The sequence below is a fragment of the Ruditapes philippinarum genome, unplaced genomic scaffold (assembly GCF_026571515.1).
Source record: "Ruditapes philippinarum isolate M1 unplaced genomic scaffold, ASM2657151v2 ctg69_1_1_1_1, whole genome shotgun sequence".
Lineage (NCBI taxonomy): Eukaryota > Metazoa > Mollusca > Bivalvia > Venerida > Veneridae > Ruditapes > Ruditapes philippinarum.
The window spans coordinates 233,382-250,924 of record NW_026862474.1 but is presented as its reverse complement, the minus strand read 5'-3'; the positions used below and the strand labels follow the sequence as shown (position 1 = coordinate 250,924).

The 17,543-nt window shown below is 32.9% G+C and overlaps 1 protein-coding gene across 1 annotated transcript in view; it reads left to right on the top strand.

Moving 5' to 3' along the window:
• The window catches only part of LOC132719193 (ATP-dependent RNA helicase dhx29-like), a 40,952-nt gene that overhangs the window by 19,098 nt on the left and 4,311 nt on the right, over positions 1–17,543 (top strand). The window contains exons 15-24 of the mRNA XM_060702946.1: positions 6,263–6,462; positions 7,215–7,391; positions 8,678–8,767; positions 9,305–9,400; positions 10,362–10,451; positions 11,129–11,268; positions 11,494–11,667; positions 14,711–14,839; positions 16,153–16,228; positions 16,929–17,150. Of these exons, the coding sequence (XP_060558929.1) occupies positions 6,263–6,462; positions 7,215–7,391; positions 8,678–8,767; positions 9,305–9,400; positions 10,362–10,451; positions 11,129–11,268; positions 11,494–11,667; positions 14,711–14,839; positions 16,153–16,228; positions 16,929–17,150 (1,394 nt within the window). The remainder of the gene's footprint in view (positions 1–6,262; positions 6,463–7,214; positions 7,392–8,677; positions 8,768–9,304; positions 9,401–10,361; positions 10,452–11,128; positions 11,269–11,493; positions 11,668–14,710; positions 14,840–16,152; positions 16,229–16,928; positions 17,151–17,543) is intronic.

Below are 17,543 nucleotides of genomic sequence, written 5' to 3'. Positions count from 1 at the left end.
TCATGTTTACACTGAAAGGTTTTAGATACATTGAATTTTGATCATTCAAATTATAGTCGCACAGACTTATTTCGCAACCAAAGAAAGCAAAAATATGCCCATTATAAAGACACTTTTAAAGTTTTAAAAAATTTACAGCAAAAAAAATAAGTTCAAAAAACCCTGAAGGAAAAAAGGGTCAATTGTTGTATATGCAAAAAATCCCTAAAAATTAATTTTTCGTTTAATAAATGAATATATAAATAAATGTAGTAAAATTAATTTATTTTTTACTATCAATATTTGGGAAAACATTTTGTTTACTGTTTTACACATCTTATTTGACTATATGATATTTGACCCATTTTCTACACGCAATTGAAAAAATCAGCAATCAATTATACTTTTCGACACTGCTTTTTACAATGTGTGGGATCATATTAAAAAATTTTAACCTTAAGCTTTGCAAATTTAAACCTTGAAAATAATTTATTCATTTTAATGTGTTCGGGGAAAATCCATATCTTGTTTTTCTCGGGAAAAGACAAAAACTATTAATTTTTAAAACCGCAAAGAAAATTTTCAAGAATGTTTCCCTTTTGTGTGATGAATATTTAATGATTTCTTTACAATTTGTTAAAAAACGCACTCGTTTCCCTTTGGGGATGATTTTGTTCATGTCATGAATTTATCAAAAGCTATGTCAAGATGTTTCAAAGTCTGCGAGTATTTTTATTGGAAAATTTGATGCACTGTTCCACATAAAATGTTTTATTATTTCAACTATCTTCGCAGTGCATAAAATAATTGAAATTCTTCCAGAAATCTTTTTTATTTTTTGTCCCTTATAGTTTTTTGGGAAAACTTAAAATATTATCGCCTTTTTTTTCTGTCATGAATATTTTCTTCCAAATTAGTTTTTGTGTATGTTTTCAGCAATGTTCTTTTTTTTTTAAAAACAAATGCATCCACCAGTAAAAACGAAAGTTGGCATAGACAAAATAAAAAAACAAAAAAAACAAAAACCCCAATACTGATATTCCTTTTGTACCATGAATTATTTTTCTTTAATCCAAAAAGGGTGTATTGTTTAAGATATATTTTTGGTCAAAAATTAAACTGTGCCCTTAAATTAATTTAATGAAGTTTAAAATGTAAATTTTTAAAATACACCTGGCTTTAAAACTCCCCAAAATGGTGCTTTTTTTCCCATTTTACTTCTTAAATCAACCAGTTTTTTTTTTAAAATTTAATTTAAAATTTTAAACCCGGAAAAAAAATCAAATTTTTTATACCAATATAAAAGCTATTTCTTACTACTATATTTTTTCACACATATTACCAGAAAAAATGCTACATTTTTTTTCACAGCTTTGATTTAAAAGGGAAAAAGAATAATTAGGGTTACATCATTTTCCCCAAATTTGGGGTTTTATGACAAGTTAAAATTTTTTCCCTTTGTAGAAAAACTTGCTAATAACTGAATGGTGATTCTATCGTTTTTAATTATTTTCGTTTTTTTTTTTGAAAAGTTTAAAAAATAAAAAAATTGTTTTTAATTTTTTGACAAGTTAATAAATTTTTGTTTTTATGCATAAAATTAAAGTATCCCGTTGCATAAATTTAGTTTTAAATAACAAAAAAACTTTTTTTTCTAAATTTTAAAAAGGCCCATTAAGCCTAAAAAAATGCTATTAACTGGTTTTCCTTTGTATTTTTTTAAAATTTGGTTTAGCTTTGGATGGGTTAAACTCTCGGGAAAAAAATTTTGGGGCCCTTTTATCTACCTTTAAAGGTTTTTGGGGGAATAAAGGGCCCAATTAAAAAGGGGGCCACATCTAAATTAAACCCCCTAAAGGGGAATTTCCCCTTTTTGCTAGAAAAAGGGCAAATAAAATCCTCCCCTTGTTCTCATGCTTTTTTCCAGGTAAAGGGCAAAAAATTTTACGTTTATGTCGTAGCCCAAAAATTTCCCCCATTTATTAGGTTTGCGAGTCGTGTTTTGGGTTTTAAAAGGGGCTCATAAAATTCGCTCTTTTCCTGTACAAAATGATTATAATATAGAAAGAGGGCATTTCTTTTTAAAAAAGCCCCTTTTGAGGGTTAAAAGGGTTTCAGGTTTTTGATGGCATAGGGGGTTTTAACCCCGGGGGAATTTTAACTTTAGGGTTGCCCCAAATGCTACCCGTTGTTCTTTGGCCTCCCCGGGAGGTTTTCCATTTTGGTTTTTCAAGATAAAGTGAAACAGGAACTTAAAAAAAGGGGAAAAAAAGGGGGAGTAATTTGGGCCTAAAGATTTAAACACCCAAAAAATGGGGGGTAAAAATTTGGGGTTGTTATTTAAAAAAAGGAAATTTGGCGATAACGTTTTGTTTAGACCCTCCGTTCGCTTTAAAATATTTGAAAAATTAAAGCTTTACCCCTACCCGCTCAAAAACATTGATGAGGGTATTCCTTTTAAGTTTGGAAAGGGCAAGAAATTTCACAAAATTGGATTTACTAGGGGGCTTACTGGTAATACAAATTTATTGAAGAGTCGTCTTTTTTGACGGGCATTTAAAGCCCCATTGGGGGTCTTTCAGGTATCTTTCGTGCCCAAAACGGTTTTAAACGAAAAAAAGGGGTGTTTTTTTGGGTTGGGGGGGGCCCCTTTGGGAAGGGAGGCACTGATAGGTTCAAAGGGGGGTAGCTAAAATTGTTGAGGGATATTTGTGTAGGGGGGTTTCCCACGAGGGAAAGCCCATGGACCGAAATTTAGTAGCTTTTTCCTTGAACGTGCTTTGAAAAAAGGCTTTCCGTTTCAATTCCAGAAATTTTGGAAGTGGGGGTCTCCCGGATTATTTTAATTTTGGGTTCACGTTTTAAAATTGCAGAAGGCAAAAAGGGGCCCGACCCCGGGCCAAAAATTGAGGCCAATTAAGGGGGATATAGACAACCCACTTTCAAAAAGTAAATTTCAGGGGGGTTTTAGGCTTTGGTTTTACTCAGTCGTTATGTCCCCCGGGGAAAAAATTTTTTCAGAGATTCCCCTCCAAATGAGGGGTTTTAGGGGGCTTTAGGACACTAATTACCGGTGGCAAAAGGGCCTTTTAAAAATTTGGTTTTCCCTTTTGGGGAAAAATGAAAAAGTCATTTTGAAAGGGACACATTTTTTAGCTTATTATAACCCAAACTTTTTTTTTTGACTTTGAAAGGTTGATTTCTTCTTTCCAAAATCTTTAGGGGCAGTAATCCTTTCAAGAAAAACGTCCATAGCATTTGCGTCCCGTAGCTTAAACTGGAATCACAGAGAAATATGGGTCAAATTTTATAAAAGAATTAATTATCTATTGTCTTTGATTTACGAAAATTTTTCATCAGTACTGCTATGGCCGTGATGTCATTGTAGAAAATGACCATCTCCCTATTAACAGGGATTGCTGAAAAAGCCTACGCATTCAATACCTGCTAGGTTGCAGCGTTTAGTCCTTGAAAATTAATCCATATAGGTTTCAGTTTCGTCACATGTCCGGTAAGAAAAATCCCATTAGCAGATGGAAATTAAGCAGAAAACGCCATTTCCGGAACCAACCCCAGAACTTTTTGGAGGGTATTGGGAAGGCACCGTTTGCAGGGGTTTAATTTTATTTTTCCCCCGGGTGTCGATAAAAAAACTTGGGGAAATAAATTTAAACAACCCCCAAACAAGATAAAACAATTATGTACATTAAAAAACCAAAAATAAAGTTTGGGGGCCCTAAGTAAAAAGGCTTTGTCATCAGTTTTGCCGGTTTTGGAACTATGGGGATGAGTTTCTGGGGTTTAAATTTTTTTAAAAAATGGGGGGGGAAAAAAATCGTACCCAGGTACTAGATCTAAAAATGTTAAAGGGGTGCTGCATTCCAGTCATCTGGGGGGCCCAAAAAATGCCTTTTTAAAAACAAGGTCAAAAAAGGGTTTTGGGGGGAATTTCAAATGTTTAAAAATTTTTAAAATTTGGGAAATTTTAAATGTCAAAATTTGGGTCTGGAAAACAGGTCTCGAAAACGAAGGACCCTTTTAATCAGCTTGAAATCCCAGTTTCCCCGGGTTAAATTTGGGGCAGGGGGGTGACTTGTTCTCACTTAATGAAAAAATTTTTTAAAGGGTCATGTCCAAATTACTATTCTAGGCCCCCATGTTCATGAATTTCGAACTAAAAATTTTTAAAACTGTTATTTCCCAATGAAAGATATAAATTCCACTTGGGGATATGTGAAAAAAATAGCCCAACTGGGGGGGGTTTCCATGTTTTTTCTAAGTAAAGAATTTGAGGATTTTTTAAAGGTAGGGGGATTTTGTACAGGGTAAAATGTAGTCCATATCTTTAACCCAAAAAAAAATTTGGTTTTTGGCTGAGGGGGGAAAGTTTAAAATTTGGGAAACGAAATACTTAAAAGGAAAAAAGATGAAAATTTCTAAAATCCGAAAAAGGGGTTTTTTTTAAAAATTTTTGTTCTATCCTCTCGCTGTTTTAAAAAGGGGAAAATTTATCCAGGGGCAGTTACCCAAATTTACGACAATTTTTCTATTTTCCAGGGTAAGGGAAAAACCTTAAAACCAAAAGGGTCCCGGCCGGGTTTGTTTTTAAACAAAAATCGCAGAACCCAAGGTCAATCTGATTATATGATAAAAATGCAAACCCTCTGTCCCCCTTTAAATGTTGGAGTTCCGCTAGAATTCAAAGGGGTTCTAGAAAGCCCGGGAAATTTCCCCGCGGGTTTGTAAAAAAAAATACGGGCGATAGGTCTATATTGTTGAAACAGAAAACGGACAACAATATCGCGGAAATCGTAAAGGATTTTTTTAAAAATCTAAAAAATTTGCCCTTTATTGACACCAGGTGTTTTGAATTCTGGCCTTAAAATGTGTTAATGAAGAAGATTAACGTAGGGCCCAGAGCGAAACCGATAGAATTTAAACGGGCCTGTGGTTTTAAAATTTTTCCGGTTTAATGCTAAATTTTTGTTCACTGGGGCCGGGGCCATGAAAGGTGAAGCCACGTGCTGTAAACATGCTTGTAAATAGACAGTGATTGTTTGTAATGAAGAAATTTTACAGTATTAATCATGTTTAGTACATTGTTGGGTTAAACGACTTGCATGATAATGAACATTTATTAAAACTATTATGTTACTGTAATCATCATCTAATATAAAGTCTTTTTCTTCCCTGAATTTATTTTAAGCGTTATTCAAATAATCTATGCGGTTATACTTATATGATAAAATTATGTTTAAATATAACGCTAAATTTTGTAAAAGATGGAAGATGTAGCATGATGAGTAAACTGTAACATATACTCTAGGTGCGTACAGCTCCTTTATAATAGAGAGTTCCCCCTAGATCTTAAGATAGTACCATCGCGGACACTGATATGTAAACACATTGTATCATATAATAATAGTTTAGATAATAAACGTAGTTAGAGCACATATATATTTATGTCGTTCATAAACCCATGACATAACATTGGTGTCCTGTTAAAAAAAAACAACAACAAAAAAACTAATTAACCATATAGTAAACCATGTCTAGATCTAGAATATATGAATGTCCCTTTTTTGGTTTGTTTTGTAATCACACAACACAGTAAAAGTCATATGGCAACATTCCAGTGTCACTCAGTCTGGTGGATAAAGACCTAAGATGCCTCTAAAGGCAATAAATACCACTGACCTTCCCCTAAAAAATAACTTTCCCAGTCTATTATTATAATAATTGTTATATTGAAGTTGATGTCTGTACAGCCTTTGCATAGCTTTTACCCCCTTCTTAAATATCTTTGGAGTTTTCCCAGCAATTAACCTCTCAATCTATGTGCCGGCCAGTGTAAGCTTTTTCCTGTTCATATTGTCAAGGAAAATATTAACATTTAGATGGTGTTAGTCCACTATTGACTTACATCTTCAGTGCCACCCTTCAAGATGGTTATTTGTCCTGCGTTTCTTGTCCATAAAATATTTTTCAACCTAATGTTGTATTCTATCTATTGGCTATTTGACCAGATTACTTTTCTTTTGAATGTTGATGCATTAATTTCATCACTTGGTTTTTTACCCTGTTTGTGATAGAGTAAAGGTATTTTTTGCATATTCTAACATATTATAGCTTATTTCTTTGAAAGCAGTGTTTAATCACTGTATTTTTTATGGTAGGGCAACATTTTTGCAAAATTTAACAATTTTTAAATTTTCATAAAAAAAAAAAAAAAAAAACCAACGTAACTCTGGTGTCGGGCTGCTGTAAAGTTTTGTCTTGACAGTCATAAAGAGGTTGTTGATAATATACAATGTATCATATTTTATTACAGGTAGTCCTGAATCGTTGTGTGGTTACCAGATCAGGTTCGAATCCAAGCTTGGTCCAAACACTTGCCTTACATACTGCACGACTGGCGTATTACTCAGGAAACTACAACTAGATTCTAAACTACAGCATGTTACACATATCATTGTTGATGAGGTATTCTTACACTTTCTCTTTTGATAATTGTACAAGTTTTATGCCACTTCCATTCACAATGTCCCTCATTTTACTGTTTCTTATAGCAACTTAACTTATAGTCTGATATATGCATTATGTTGTTAACTTTTATGGGTGGGGTTTCTGGTCAATTTGATCAAGGCAACTGAGGCTAGAATTACTTTTCCAGTCAGCTTACTTTAAGGAATATAGAAAGAATTAAAGTTTCAATATGAAGGAGTTAATGGTGTGTCTGTGGCAGAGTGGTTATGGTCATTGACTTTAAACTTACTTACTCCTCACTGCTATGGGTTAGAATCCCTACAGGAATTCCGAGAGGATCTTTGAATTCTTTCAAGTTAGGAAGTTGTCCAGCTAGATTACAGAACTTTAGTGGTTTCTACTCGGGGTGCCTGATTGTGTAGAGAGGCACCTGAGGTCTTACTCTACCAGTAAAGCTAGAAAGTTGCCATTGACTTGTGTTGCTGCAATGTTAAAAAAAAAAAATTATCTTCATGTACTATCAAAATGAAAGTTTCTTTGTGAAAAAGAATAAAAAGTGTGTCTTGGGTAATTTACCAAAAAAAAAAAAAAAAAAATCTGATTTTGTTCTTAAGTGGCTTATGTTGTGAAGTAAAAATAAATAGATATAAATAATTGATAATTTATTGTTACAAAACATAATGAGGCCCACTAATAAATATCATGGACAAATCATATTGTTTTATAAATGATAGCAATTCTATTGTTAGGTACATGAGCGTAGTGTACAGTCTGACTTCCTGCTGATAATTCTACAACAATTGCTCAAACAGAGGTCGGATCTGAAGGTGATATTGATGAGTGCTACATTAGATGCTGATAAGTTTTCCGCCTACTTTAGTCACTGTCCAGTCATTAACATTCCTGGTCGCACATTTCCTGTAGAGGTACGTTAAGATTACTATCTGTATTTCTGATTATTAGGAGAAAAGACACAAAAGTTTGATCTCAAGTTTTCTCTCTCACCAATTAGCGAATTTAATTTAATTTTCTTGGAAAAGTATTTCTGATTATTAAGAGACACAGGGTGTCCATGGCCGAGTGGTTAAGGTCTTTGACTTCAAACCGCTTGCCCTTCACCTTGTTTGGGTTTGAATCTCAACAGGGACTTTGATTTCTTTCATGTGAAATGTTGTTTTTTTTGGTCCTTTTACCAGTTGTGCTGGAAAATGGTCTTATAATAAATACGCACATTGACAGTGGTGATGGGACATGGTATCAAACTCTTCCCCCTCAACACCAATAAAAAAGTGTGTTGAGCTTCATTGAGTTATAAAGATATGGACCCAATTTGTTGTTAACTTTGAATTATTTATGGGACACGTCTGTTGGTTTTAAATATTGCCAAAGACTTTGAATTATTTTACAGCTGGAAGTTATTCTAGCCGGCTATTATGGTGGTTGATGGTTCTATTCTTGTGCCTGCTTTTGTCTGAAGTAATGTATAGAACGGCACTGGATGTTCTTTTTCTACAGTATCGCTGGAGAATCTCCAAATGACAATAACAGTGTTGTTGTGACATTCAATAAATTATAAGTTATAAAGACTATTTGACAGGTTATATGGCCCTATATAAATGGTTGTTTGTATATATAACCTGAGTCACTATATTGCAAACAACTGTTAATATACAGCCATATAACCTTCCAAGAATCTTTACGATGAATTCATAATACAGCAAACTTCCTTTTTTAGAGGAAAACATGAAATGACTTCATAATTTCAAAGCAGCAGTGTATATTATTAGTTATAAAGATTGTTGACAGGTTATATGGCCCTATATAAATGACTATTTGTAAATATGACCCGAGCCGCTAGGCGAGGGTTATATTGCAAACAGCCATTTATAAACAGTCATATAACCTGTCAACAATCTTTATAACGAATTTATAATACAGGGAGCATCATTTTTTTATAGGAAAAAGTAAGATTTCTTCATGAATCAACAGCAGCCGTGTATATAAAGTTATATAAACATCATGATTATCCAATGAAAAGCCATGTTACAAACGTGCAGTATTTTAAAGAGGATTCTCCGTATCTGACTGATATATACAGGTTATTTTATATTTCAGGTGTTTCATGTAGAAGATATTGTAGAGATGACGGGACATGTGATAGACGAGGAATCTCCGTATCTGACTGATATATACAGGTTATTTTATATTTCAGGTATTTCATGTAGAAGATGTTGTAGAGATGACCGGACATGTGATAGACGAGGATTCTCCGTATTCTCTCAAACAATCACAACTTGTACAGGTTTGGCCTTGAAATATTTTTAATTTTGTGAAATTTCATTGCCTAATTCTTTGAAAAAAATATGGGTTACACAATTATTAAAATTGTAAGCGTTAAAGAAAACTCTGCCAAAAATGAGCACTATTAAATTTTAAAAGTATTTTGATTGGTCAAGGAAAATTAAACATGTAATTATTATATTTCTGTTGTATTCTATTTACAGCCTTCATATTTATTGTTCAACTACTAAATGCATGTAATATTGTTTTATTGTTTTACTTTTTAAATTATTAGATTATAGCCTTTTACTATATCATTTTAACTTGCAATTTTCCCAATTTTATTTATGAAAATTACACGTTTATACAAAGATTAACTAGTTTAACATGAAAATGAAAAATTTCCAAAAATTAATCAATGAAATATTTTATTTTAACAAAAATTGCCAAGTTAAGTCATGAAAATTACCATAGATTCAATAAACAAAATCACCCAAAAATTGTAAAGAGAATTCCTTAAAAAAGGCTAAAAAAAACCTGGCAAATGTTTGTTTTTTAGGAAGAGAGTGCAACTGTAAATATAACAGAAAAGGGGGGTAATCAGAGCCAAGGTGATGTATTCTGGACAAAAGATGATTTATCTACCATAGATCAGGTAGGTAATCAAAATACTTCTAACAAGTTTTCAGTATATTTATTTGACTATCTTTAAAAATGTTAATGCTATTATTTTTAGCGGAACTTAGCAAGATCTTATAATTATGTATTGAATAGGTGATTATCATAAACATACAAAAACATACATCTTTTAAAAAATTTGCTCAAAACCATTATTTATAAATTAAAGCCATTTTATTGTGAAACTTGTATATATATATTTTTTAATATAATTGTTTTGTTTTTGTTAAAATACAGGTCTAAAATAACCTGTTAGTGAACCTTGTTCTTTGCTCAAAACCACTTCTTTGAAAAAGAAATGTGAAATAAGGAGGCACATCATTTGTTCTTTAAAAAGGGTTCCCTGTTTATTAAATTTTGATAAATTATTTGTATTTATCCCATGGTAAATTGAACTCATTATCAAAGTTTATGTTTGCCTGCTTTGAACTGTAATTTGAGCATTTAAAATCTTTTGATACTTTTACCTGTAAAAATTGTCTTTCTTGGGTGAGTTGCAAATTTTGTTTTTATATGTCTTTTATGTCCATGAAGTTTATTCCCTTTTCCAACTATCCAAGCACTTTGCTGATGGTAAAAGTTACATTCGGCAACAATTTTAATTAGAGGATCTCCACTGTAGACCAAAAAGTTGACACTGGTGCATTTAAAATGGAAAATGTACAAAAGAATTGAAATTGAAAATTGATATTTTGTGCAATATTTAAATAAGCAAGTTGCAAGGTTTTTAAATGCTATATATTTTTGGGTAATGTTAAAAAATAAAAATTGTTATTCTGTTAAATAAGAGTGAGCAAATGTTGTGATATTTTGCTTACAAATTATTGGACCAACCCTTGATTAAATACTGCACACATATCTAAAAACTTAAAAGTATTTTCATGTAAAATATCAAAACACAGTGGAGTCCCTTTAATAATTGTTTTTATATTTTGTAGACAAACTTGTCAGCTGATAAATACTGTTTAAAGACAAGGAATACAATCACCAGGATGAATATGAAGAGAATTAACCTGGATCTTATTGTGGTTTGTATATTTCAATTGTGTTACCATGGCAACATGACACTCAAATTGTCTTTGGACATCTTCACCTGAGTGGTTATGGTCACTGACTTCAAATCACTTGCCCCTCATAGCTGTGGGTTGGAATCCCAACAGGGACTTGTAATGCTTTCATATGAGGAAGCTATCTAGATAGCTTATGGCAGGTTGGTGGTTCTACTTTGATAATTTCATAGCATTTATGACCCTAACCACACTAAATAACTAACATGGACTTACCTATCTTCCAATCTGGACAAAACCATTTAATCATTTTTAGGGAAAGTTTGAAAATAATTACTGACTGAATAGCAAACTGTGCAGACTATAACCAGATGGCTCAGATATACCGGCTGATCTTGGTCTACACTGGAGCACAGGTAGAATCAGTTGCTGCAAGCAAGCTTGTGTTCAGCCTGGCAATATGAATAAATAACTTAACATGTTTAATGGATTTATTTATATGCCTTAAGAAAAATGAACAATTTCTTCATGTTAGCCGAGCTGTTCTAACATACCATATATTGATAATGAAACCATTGGCAGTGTTCCACTAATAAAAGGGCATATAGGCATATTACCATTTAAAGAAGTTTTTGTGATAAAATAATAAATAATATCATGAAACCTGACAATATACATGTTTATATATGTAACTGCAGGACTCATTAATATATCTAGAGAAGAGTGAACAGTTTCACCATGTACATGGCGCTGTGCTGATATTTCTACCCGGTTTGGCTGATATCACAGAACTGTACGAGATGTTGAATAGTGATCGCAAATTTACAGACCATAAAAAGTAAGTTGATTGGTTATGATTAATACAGATGAGTTTTACACATAGTAATACATAAGTTATCAATACTTAACTTTCAAAATTAGCTTCATGAGCAACTGAAATGTTTATATCAAAACCATCAGAATAATAATGGACAAGTCCTTTACAAAATTTAGCAAGGTACAGGTGAAAACATATACAAACATATCTATTATGATTATAATTATATGATCATCTGTGTTTCAGGTATCGTGTCATAGCCTTACATTCTGTGTTATCATCATCGGAGCAGGCGCAGGCCTTCTCTGTCCCGCCAACTGGTGTTCGTAAGATTGTTCTCGCTACAAATATTGCCGAGACTGGTATCACCATACCAGATGTCGTGTTTGTCATAGATGCCGGAAAGGTCAAAGAGAATAGGTAAATAAAAATAATTCAGAATGATGGTTACAAATATAATCCATATTGGGAGTTAAAACTTCTTTAAATGAGTTTTTGATTTTTAGCTCGACTATACGAAGTATATGGAGAGCTGTCCTACTCGCCCCGGCGTCCGCGTCCAGATTTCAGATTAAAGTTTTGGTGCAGTAAAATATTTTTCACTATAACTTTGTCACTTTTTAAGGTATCAACTTCAAACTTCAAATATTCCTTATCATCAACTTCATACTTCCAATATATGTACCTTATCATTAACCACATCTTATGTGACAAGGTTCATAACTCTAGCACCAATATTTTCAGATTTATCTCCCCTTGAACTTAGAATTTTCCTTAAAAAATACTATTTTTTACTGTTACTTCTTTATTTCTTAAGGGATCAACCTCATACTTCAAATATATGTACCTTATCATCATCCCCATCTTATGTGACAAGGTTCATAACTCTAGCACCAATATTTTCAGATTTATCTCCCCTTGAACTTAGAATTTTCCTTAAAAAATACTATTTTTAGCTCACCTGTCACAAAGTGACAGGGTGAGCTTTTGTGATCGCTTTTCGTCTGGCGTCCGTCCGTCCGTCGTCCGTCCGTAAACTTTTATTTTAAATGACATCTCCTCATAAACCACTAAGCCAATTTAATCCAAACTTCACAGGAATGTTCCTTTGGTGGTCCCCTTTAAAAATTGTTCAAAGAATTTAATTCCATGCAGAACTCTGGTTGCCATGGCAACCGAAAGAAAAAACTTTAAATATCTTCTTTTAAAAAACCGTAAGAGCTAGAGCTTAGATATTTGGCATGAAACATCTTCTAGTGAGTGTCTACCAAGTTTGTTCAAATAAAAGCCCTAGGGTCAAAATTGGCCCCCCCGGGGGGTCATTGATTTTCCCTATATGCATATAGTAAAAATTTAAAAAATCTTCTTTTTAAAGAACCCAAAGAGCTAGAGCTAAGATATTTAGCATGAAATATGTTCTAATGGGTGTCTACCAAGTTTGTTCAAATAAAAGCCCTGGGGTCAAAATTGGCCCCGCCCCAGGGGTCATTGATTTTCCCTATATGCATATAGTAAAAACTTAAAAAATCTTCTTTTAAAGAACCAAAAGAGTTAGAGCTAAGATATTTAGCATGAAACATGTTCTAATAAGTGTCTACCAAGTTTGTTCAAATAAAAGCCCTGGGGTCAAAATTGGCCCCGCCCCGGGGGGTCATTGATTTTCCCTATATGCATATAGTAAAAACTTAAAAAATCTTCTTTTAAAGAACTCAAAGAGCTATGGCTAAGATATTTAGCATCAAACATGTTCTAATAGGTGTCTACCAAGTTTGTTCAAATAAAAGCCCTGGGGTCAAAATTGGCACCGCCCCGGGGGTCATTGATTTTCCTTATATGTGTATAGCAAAAACTTAAAAAATCTTCTTTGAAAAAACCCAAATAGCTAGAGTTAAGATATTAAGCATGAAACATCTTTTAGTGAGTGTCTACAAAGTTTGTTCAAATAAAAGACCTGGGGTCAAAATTGGCCCCGCCCCGGGGGTCATTGATTTTCTTTATATGTGTTATAGCAAAAACTTAAAATCTTCTTTGAAAAAACCCAATAGCTAGAGTTTAGATATTAAGCATGAAACATCTTCTAGTAAGTGTCTACAAAGTTTTTTTCAAATAAAAGCCCTAGCCCGGCCGCAGGGGTGTCATTGTTTTTAACTATATGTGTATAGTAAAAACTTTAAAAAATCTTCTTTTAAAAAGCCCAATGAGCTAGAGCTTAGATGTTTAGCATGAAACATCTTCTTATGGGTGTCTACCAAGTTTGTGCAAATAAAAGCCCTTGGGTTAAATTGGCCCTGCAACGTTGGGGGGGGGGGGGGTTGGGGGGGGGGCCTATATACAGGTGAGCGACCTCAGGGCCATCATGGCCCTCTTGTTTTCTGTTACTTCTTTATTTCTTAAGGGATCCACCTCATACTTCAAATATATGAACCTTATCATCATCCCCATCTTATGTGACAAGGTTCATAACTTTAGCACCAATATTTTTAGATTTATCTCCCCTTGAACTTAGAATTTTCTTTAAAAAATATTATACTGTAACTTATTTATTTCTAAAGGGATCAACTTCATACTTCAAATAAATGTACCTTATCATCACCCGCATCTTATGTGACAAGGTTCATAACTCTTGCACCAAAATTGCAAGAATTATCTCCCCATCAACTTAGATTTTTTTTACTAGAAAAATGTTATTTTTTACTATAACTTTTTAAGTTTTAAAGGTATCTACTTCAAACTTCAAATACTTATTCCTTATAATCAATTATATTTTATGTGACAATGTTTATTAACTCTTGAAGTAATATTTACAGATTTATCTCTCTTTGAACTTAGGATTTTCTTGAAGAAATATTATAACTTTGTTACTTTTTAAGGTATCTACTTCAAACTTCAAATATATACTTCTTATCATTACATACATGTTGTGTGACAAGGTTCATAACTCTAGCGTGACTATTTTTAGAATTATTTCCCTTGATCTTGGAATTTATTTTAACAAATGTTATTTTTTTACTATAACTTAATACATGATTATACATAATTGATTTTTCTTTCATAGTTTTGTCCTCCTTTCTGCGTCCAGTATTTTATTAGTCGAGCTTGGCTGTCTCCTGTGACAGCTCTTGTTTGTATTTTTGCTGTGATTTTAAGAATAAAATCTCAATATTTGTTAGCATCTAGTGATGTTAAACCTGAATGTCAAATATTATAAGCACAATTATTTATGAAAGGCAAATGGTCATTTCTCCACTGATTTTAAATGGCTCATGTAAGACAGAGGTTAAGATAGGTGATTTCCAATTGCCTGCCTATCACTGCTGTGGGGTTTAATCCCACCAAGAACTTAAGATTCTTTTATATAAGAAATCTTTTCATCTAGTTTACAAAAAGCTGTTTTTAGACATACTTATTTCTCTTTATAATTTTGTTCTCTGATACATTAAAGAAGTGATTTAATTATTTCCAGGTATATAGAGACAAGCCAGATGAACGCATTGGAGGAAGTTTTTATCAGTAAAGCTAATGCCAAACAAAGACAAGGAAGAGCTGGACGTGTAAGGGATGGTTTCTGTTTCAGATTGTTCACCAAACAAATGTAAGAACAATTTATAATATTTTCCTGCTTTTTTTTTTCTTTGAAATTTTTTTTCCATGTGTGCTCTGTTTAACACTAGAAACATGTATTAAAGACTCACTGCAAGAGAAAGAGAGAGTGGGTGGGTCATCCTATTATTTATATACAGATAATCTTTGTTTTAGAAGTAGTTGTCGGTTCCCAAAGACATAATTTGCCTCAGAAACAAATAAACTTGCCTTCTTAAGAAAGGGCAATCATCATGAGTTTCTTAACATCTGAATAATGATTTTAGAGGATGTTAGACGCTAATAATGTGAAGAAAGGAGTGCAGAATGAGAAAAATATTTTTCATAAAAGTAGCAAAATGTAAATGTATTTTGACCTCCATACAAATCACCTAATCCCTATAACTGTACTTATTGCTAAGAGGCAACAGATGCAAAAGATGGTCCAGGAAATTGGCAAATAAGTGATTTTTTTAAAATTATAACAGAACACCAAAAATAAAAAAAAAAACTTTAAAAAATTTAAAACAAAAACATTTCCCGAGCATAATGGGTCTTTAAAGGTGTATGGGTGTAAAGCACCAATTGACAGGAACTGAATTAAACACTTAGCCTGCTGACCACCACTGTATCTACCTACATTGTATGCAACAATTGCAGACCAGGACCAAGATTAGCTAGCACATCTGTGCTGTATTATCATACTCTACACTGTTTGCTATTCACTCACTGTTTCATATTATGAAAATCTCCCTAAAATTGATGAATGGTTTTGTCCAGATTGAAAGACAGACAAGTCATTTTAGGATATTTAGAAGGTTCAAGGGTAAAGTCTTAAGAGAAATTTTAGTTGAAGTTGAGTGAGTGGATCAAACTTTCAGCCCCTGGAGTAGTTCTGTCTGTCCCAAATTATCACTTGACCAATGAGCTTACTCTAAATGAATATCATGACATTTAAACTAGTTTTGAAAAGGTTTAGATGGTTTGTTAATTTGTTTAGCCAGTTTTTGTGTGATAACAAGATAATTTAAGTGATAACAAGATAATTTAAGTGATAACAAGATAATTTAAGCAATAACTATATAATTTAAGTGATAACAATATAATTAAAGTGATAACAAGATAATTTAAGTGATAACAAGATAATTTAAGTGATAACATATAATTAAAGTGATAACAAGATATAAAGTGATAACAAGATGACAAAAAGAATTTCAGTGATAACAAGATGATTTAAGTGACATGACAAACTTCAGGTTTCTATAGATTAACAGAACCTGGGAAGATGATGTTAACATTGACTTATGTTGTTTTGTATATTTGTAGGTATGACAACATGAAACCATTCACCATCCCAGAACTTCTAAGAGTACCTTTGGAAGAACTTTGTTTGCATATAATGGTTGGTAAATTTCTGTTAGAAGAAACTGTATGAAATTATGTCATGTTTTATTCAAAATTTACATCTTTGCTATGTATATTGGTGCCCCTGATTTGTTCTTATGATTTACATGTCATAGTAGTATGAAATTTGACTATCAATTATGCTAGAATTTAGACAGCAATTCATTCGTGTTTGGAAAGAGTTTTTAAGCTGTAGGAATGTTATTCTATTATATTGTTAGACAGTAATTTTGTATAGAATCTTTTGACTAATTATAAGTATACAAAATGACTAAAATAGACCATGGTCAAAAAGTGTGTAAGCATCGATAAGAATATTCACAATTAGGACCACCCGGCAATTAAGACCACTTTGGTCCGGTCCCAATGGTGGTCTTAATTGAGGGTTTCTACTGTAAATGTAAGGAAATTTAGTTGAAACCATGAATACCCTGATGAAGGCAATTGAATAGCTGAAACATAGGTCATCAATAAATATAATGAAACCTGACCCACTTCGTTTTGTGCATTTCACAACTTTTATTCTTTTCATTGAAATCATGAATAATAATACATAAGAAATCTGGCGACGATGTGAAAGAGATCAATCATTAAAAAGAATAATTTGTCAGAAATTATGGAAAAAGTTAGAATTTTGTTTTTGGCCATTATATGTCTTTTCAATCAGTGTGGTGTTATGCTTCTATAATGTTTTTCAGAAATGTAACTATGGTAAACCAGAAGTGTTCCTATCTCAAGCTCTGGATCCGCCACAGCCCCAGGTTGTCAGTAGAGCCATGTCTCTATTATATATGATTGGGGCATGTGTTGAAGGGGAAAAGTTAACTCCCTTAGGTCACCACTTGGCGGCACTGCCTGTTCATGTCCGGATAGGGAAAATGTTATTGTATGCAGCTGTGTTTGGCTGCCTGGAGCCAGTGGTAAGGAAATTTATCCCTTTGAAGCTTAGCCACAATAATAACAAGCCTATGTAACAAGTATAACCCGGGCCCGCCCGGGAAAATTTAGTCTGGGGGCAGCCGGGGCCCCAGTTTGTTGGTTATTGTTTTTAAATTTTAGTATTTTGATTCATTTTTTATTAGTTTTTTTTGTGTGAAGCTAGATTTTAAAAGACACTCTTTTTTAATCAGTTTCTGGAAATTTAAATATTTTAAGGCAATGGGGGGTTTTTTTAAAGGGGTTTCTTGCTCCAAAAGGAAAAAAGGGGTTTTAACTGGGGAAAGGGGGGGTTTTAGACTCAAAGCGTCAAATTCCCTTAAAATTTCCCAAATTAAAAATTCACCCCAAATCTACTAAGTTCCCAAAATTTAAAA